We start from the raw sequence: 5,352 nt of genomic DNA, 5'->3' as shown, positions 1-5,352 counted from the left end.
CATCACATGGCTTTCTGCCTCGAACACCCACGCGGGAAGCTGGCGACCTCTCCTGCAGTTAGCAGACGGGAAGGCAGGTCTGCTTTTCCCGGAGACCCTCAGATGGACAGGTGCCCCACAACTTGCAGATGAAAAGCTCGAAACAGACACTCCCTGCTGTGTCTGCCTCAGACCTACGATGAAGCCGCGTTCCACGTTTCAACGAAACAAGAAGTATTTGGGGTCCGAAGCCAAGCCAGACCTCTCCCCACCAATTAATGCCAACCTGGTACTTTCCGTGTCACTGTTTTGGGGAGGAGATGTCGTGGGACAGTCTGAAACCTGACAGTTCTTGCCTTTCTCTGGCCCGTTCCCAGCCGACTACAAACGGGCTGATCCGTGCCCTTCCCCAGAAGGCCTGTCTGCCAGGCGGCATTGCTGTCCAGTCCTCCGGGGGCGAAGGCTGCTCTGGGAGCCTTGCTTCTGCTCGTGGCCGGGAGCCGTTCCTCGAGACGCTGAGCCAGCCTTGCCCCGACGCCTGTGCCAAAGGGCCAGGGAGAGAAGATAGTGCTAAGGAAGAAGGAAATGAAAACAAAGGAATCCCCAGAATCATACAATCAGCTGTCTGAACTCGTTTATGTGTTTTTGTTTTAGACTATAGCAGGGGCAGGACACAGATGACAAGGGGGACAAGTGTGTCCAGGTGCAGGTGGACGGAGGCCGCCCTGCCCGTTTGGCGCCGCGCTTCGGTCAGCGCGGAGCTTCCGCATCACGGCCTGGGCAGCAGCGGTGTCAGCTCCAGAATCCTTTTGGCGTGTGTCCCACTCCACCTCCACGCGGGCGACGTCACTCCCCGGTCCCCGGCCCCTGTGGGCCGGCTGCCGTGATCACACTGGGCACAGTCCCACTGGGCTCCTCCAACCGGGACCTTTTGACCTCGGGTTCTCCAGTGGAAGGGGCGGTGCTGGCCGGGGTGGCGGTGCTGGCCGGGGTGGCGGTGCTGACGGGGGTGGCGGTGCTGGCTCCTGCTGCTCCGGCGGCTGCTGGTTCCTCGGGCCCCACCTCACACACGCGAGTGACCACCACCGGTGTTGACGAGCTGGCCTGGGCCGCGAGGAGCTGCAGGGGGCTCGTGAGGGCTGGGGGCGAGGGGAGAGATTAACGTTGGGACACTGGTCAGGACCTGGCTTGTTCTGATACAGCCCAAGTCGCCAGAGCTAAGAAAATCACGGCGGAACCGGCCTCCCTGGCACTTCCGGCTAAAGCCACCGCAGCCCTGGGGTGCCAGCCCTGCGCCAGCTCCCACTTCAGCTGGCCTTTCTGTGGTTGGACTCCTGTGAGCCACCGCCCCCTGGCCCTGGCCCCTCTCTGCGCGAGAGGGCGCTGTCCCTGGTCCCCTTCAGGTCCTCCTTGCTCTTACTTCTCCCTGTGGATCCTCTAGGGACCCCGACGGCTCCCGCCCTCACCTCAGGCAGGTCACTGACAAATAAATGCCACCCGCCTGAAAACGGAAACCACTGCCCGCTCCACTCCACCCCACCCCCGCTCGGAGCTCCTGTTCAACGCCCTCCGGGACCTCGGACTGTGAGCTCGGTGCTGAAGGGACTTCGCTCCTTCCCGAGCGCTGGCACAGGGCGGGGGTGGGGGGCACAGCGGGCGCTCACACACTGACTGCACCGGCCGCTGGTCTGGTCAGCGGGCAGCAGCGTCCTCCCGCCACACCGACTACAGACTGAGCTGCACACTAGAACAAGCGTGCGGAGGTCGGCAGGGCCTCACCGTAAGCGCTGCTGGCTAAACTGTTCGTGGGGACAGAGTGCTTTCCGTTCTGAGTGACGGCCCGGACTGGGAGATGGTGCTGCCCGATGGTGACTGGCGTGGCCGGCTGTAGGATGGTGACCGTGTGTCCAGGGACCCCAGGGGCCATCTGGCTGGCCACCGTCTGGATGACCCTGCTGGCAGTGGGGATGGTGGCGAAGGCGATGGTGGGCTTCTCTTCCAAGCCTGCGGGCGGAAAGTGCGTCAGAACTTGGTGGCCGGGGCCGTCTGTCACCCGTGCTCGGCAGGACGGCTGTCAACGGGGACGCGACTCGTGGCTTTTAAGCACTGACACTAGGAAAACACGTTGGTTCTCAAGAGAGAAATCCCACTGATGAGCTAAGTTTTGAAACGACCAAAAAACAATTAATAGGGTTTTTAGTAATAAATGTAAATACCTTAAACTTTAACAAACCCAAATATAATTCGAGAAAGAAAATACGTTATTTGGAATGAAGCGATTTGCGTCTGGGGCCTTAACTTAGTCCTCTTTACCAGAACGCGTCTGTCACATGGCGGCATCAGAAGTGACACTGTGACCAGCGTCCGGCGGTGCGTGAGGCTGGGAGCTGCCGCTGTGCTCCGGGGACCCGCTACAGGGCGGCCCCATCTTCACCATTTACCCCACCAAGTCCCTGGGATCTGACTTCCCCATTCAAGACTCTGTAACTATTTTTAAGTTTTATTGACTTCTAAGGACTCCTCGCTGGGGGCTTGAGAGGACTCACCCTCCAGGTTCTAGGTTCAGGACCCCCTCAAAGGCACTAGTACACGAGGAGGAACACGTTTCGGACGACTAGTGCTGACTGAAAAGGACACGCTCCCCGAAAAACGAGTAGCGGGGAGGAGGGTGGCAGCCTGGAAGCCATCAGCTCTGTGCCCCCAACGCCTGGGCTCTGCAGCCCCCGAGGCTCCTCAAGGCCAACAGCTCGATCTCCCGGACGCTCAGCCGAATGACCATGTGGCTACGTTACCTCTTGCCTCGCTGCCGAGGTCCAACACGGCTGTGCCTGCCGCTTCGTGGGCGCCCCCTGCCGAGGCCTGGCTGGCGAGGATGTACCCGTTGGCGGAGCTGGCGGAGGAGGTGACCACCCTGAGCATGGTGACCGGGGGGGCCTGCTGCACGACGTGGATTGCGTGGCCGGAGGGCTGCTGTGCCGTCACTATGGAGGCTGGCATGTAGGCCACAGGCTTGGCCACTAGACTAGGAGGTCGGGGAGGCACGGCCATGACCACGGGCTGGGCGCTGACGGGGGAGCCTGCATGGAGAAGGGGCGCGAGGTCGGTGGGCGCTCCGGCAGCCCTGTCGGCCAAGCCCGGGTCCCGCCACGGTGGATCAAAGGGCGAAGCCGCTCTTACCGGGCGCGCTCTGGGAATACCGGTACTCGGGGACAGACGCCAGCTTCGACCCAAAGTCGGGGTCGTGTGGGATGGGGGAGCCCTCCCGAGACAGGCACTCTGGAGTCTGCAGGCCACTAGACCGAGGGGACATCAGCCCAGGGTGAGTGGGTGAAGCCGGAGCACTCCTGGAAGAAGACGGGACCACGGTGGTGAGCAGACACGGATAAACGACAGGCAACTTCACGACGTGGGACGCCTGGGCAGCCCAGCCCACGTGCTGGCCTCGCCCGCTCCCCGGCGCGTCTCTGTCCTCATGGGGGCTCGCCAGCGCCGACGTGCCACCGGACGAGCCTGACGGCAGCCCAGCACAGGGGAGGAGGCTGCGCGCTCTGCGCCTCTGCCAAGGCCACGATCTGGAGCGTTCGCTGCCAGAAACGTGGCTCCGTCTCCCGTCACAGAGCTCAGCTCTGCAGGATGGTGCAGACGCTCCATGAGGACCGGTCTGCGTGCAGGGCATGGGGCACGGGACACAGGGCACGCTCCCTCACGCACGAGCCGCAGCGACGCCTGCCGACCAGCAGTACTGCGACCCATGACAACGTCCCCATCCAGCTCCCGCCCGCTGGGGCTGTCTGCTCAGGGGACTGCCAGGCGAGCACACGTAACGCGAGGACACGCAGTCCCCGTGTCCCCTGAACACGCGCGGGATCAACGCAGTCCCAGAGGCAGACGCTGGGGCTCTCCAGACGCAGCTGGGGTCCCGCCTTCGTTCTGTGCCCACGACCGGCTCCCTGCTGGGCTGGGGGCACTCACTGCGCCTCCACGGTCTCCCGGGGGGACCCGGCCCTCTCGTCCCTCCTTGTCCCTGAGGTCTGGCCCACTGCTTCTCCCACTTCCCTTGGCTCGCTCGTCTGCCCGGGGTCCCTGCCTGCCGATCCCCGTGCTCCGGCCGGAGTGACCGGGTCCCTCCTGCCCTTGGGTCTGCAGTGGCACTCACTGTTACCAACGCCTGTCAGGCCCTCTCTGGCCTGCTCCTCTTTACCAAACGAACCCCGTTTCTTCCCCACTCTCTACCCCCAACACATGTCTAAGACATAGCCCACACCACAGCTTTTATGACCCTGTCCCCTAGACAGAGGGTCCCCAACTTCCCTGAGAGAATTCTACCTGCAGCATAAGACCAGGGGTCCCCAGCTTCCAGTGTGACCTTGATGACGGGTCTACCATTACGCACACCGTTATACAGGGCTTCCTGGGGGTGCTGGGCACGAGAAGAAGCCCCAGGAAATATCCCCTAGTTGGCCACGGGCTGATCTACAAGTGGAAAGTAGTCTGGGCACTGCTATGGGTTGAACTGTCCCCAAAAAGGCGTGCTGGGACCCTGACTTCCAGTGCCTCGTGAGGGGCCTTCTCTGGAGAAGGGGTTTTGCAGAGGGTCCTCGCAGAGCCGGTCAGGTTAGATGAGGTCGGTAGGGTGGGCCTTCGTCCAGAGACGCGCACGCAGAGAATGTGACGTAAGCATGAAGGCAGAGGTCGGGGTGACGCGTCTAAGAGCCGCGGGACTTCAGAGAGGGCCAGCGAACCCCCAGGAGCGGGGAGGGGCCTCGGGCAGACCCCCTCACAGGCGCGGAGGGACCCCCCTGCCCATGGCTGAGCTCAGACTTCCAGCTCCGCACCGTACAAGGATAAACTTCTGTTTAAGCTGCCAAGTTTGTGGCGCTAGGTCGTGGCAGCCCCTGGAATCTTGACAGCTTGATAAATTTTCTCTCCGCGTTCCCATCAAGCGATACACTGCTCTGGACAATGCGAGCTCAGCGGAAACACGCCAAGTGGTACGAAAACCCTTTTCCGAATTCCCACCTCACCAACGTGAACAAGTCACTCTCTTCCGGTTTCTCCTCTGATTACACACGTGAGAACCCCGGTGACAGACAGAGTTCGCCTCCGAGTTACTGGAGCAGGCGCTCACGGAATCGAGTTTGTCGCTCATGGAATCGAGTTTGAAGCAGTCTTGGGACGGGGAGCATCAGGTGCCAACGTCTCCTTCCACGTGCAGGGATTTCCGAGAGCATCTCCCCAGCTCCCGATCTCTCCTGAGATCGGTGGCCCTGGCAAGACTACCTGGCCACGTGAGGCGTGGGCCTCCCTGGACTGTGCTGGTCACACGCAGGTGGAGCGAGAGGCCTGGGCCAAGGGCAGGCGGTGTGTGTGGGG

The 5,352-nt window shown here is 62.2% G+C and overlaps 1 protein-coding gene across 1 annotated transcript in view; it reads right to left on the bottom strand.

Moving 5' to 3' along the window:
* Positions 1 to 598: 598 nt before the first annotated feature.
* The window catches only part of FOXK1 (forkhead box K1), a 23,817-nt gene continuing 19,063 nt past the window's right edge, over positions 599 to 5,352 (bottom strand). The window contains exons 6-9 of the mRNA XM_023532759.1: positions 3,157 to 3,323; positions 2,772 to 3,056; positions 1,759 to 1,983; positions 599 to 1,118 (exon numbers count right to left, since the gene is read on the bottom strand). Of these exons, the coding sequence (XP_023388527.1) occupies positions 826 to 1,118; positions 1,759 to 1,983; positions 2,772 to 3,056; positions 3,157 to 3,323 (970 nt within the window). The 3' untranslated portion in view covers positions 599 to 825. The remainder of the gene's footprint in view (positions 1,119 to 1,758; positions 1,984 to 2,771; positions 3,057 to 3,156; positions 3,324 to 5,352) is intronic.

This window comes from Pteropus vampyrus, unplaced genomic scaffold (assembly GCF_000151845.1).
Source record: "Pteropus vampyrus isolate Shadow unplaced genomic scaffold, Pvam_2.0 Scaffold90, whole genome shotgun sequence".
NCBI lineage: Eukaryota > Metazoa > Chordata > Mammalia > Chiroptera > Pteropodidae > Pteropus > Pteropus vampyrus.
Note: the sequence above shows the minus strand (reverse complement) of the source record. Positions and strands in the feature narration are given on the sequence as shown.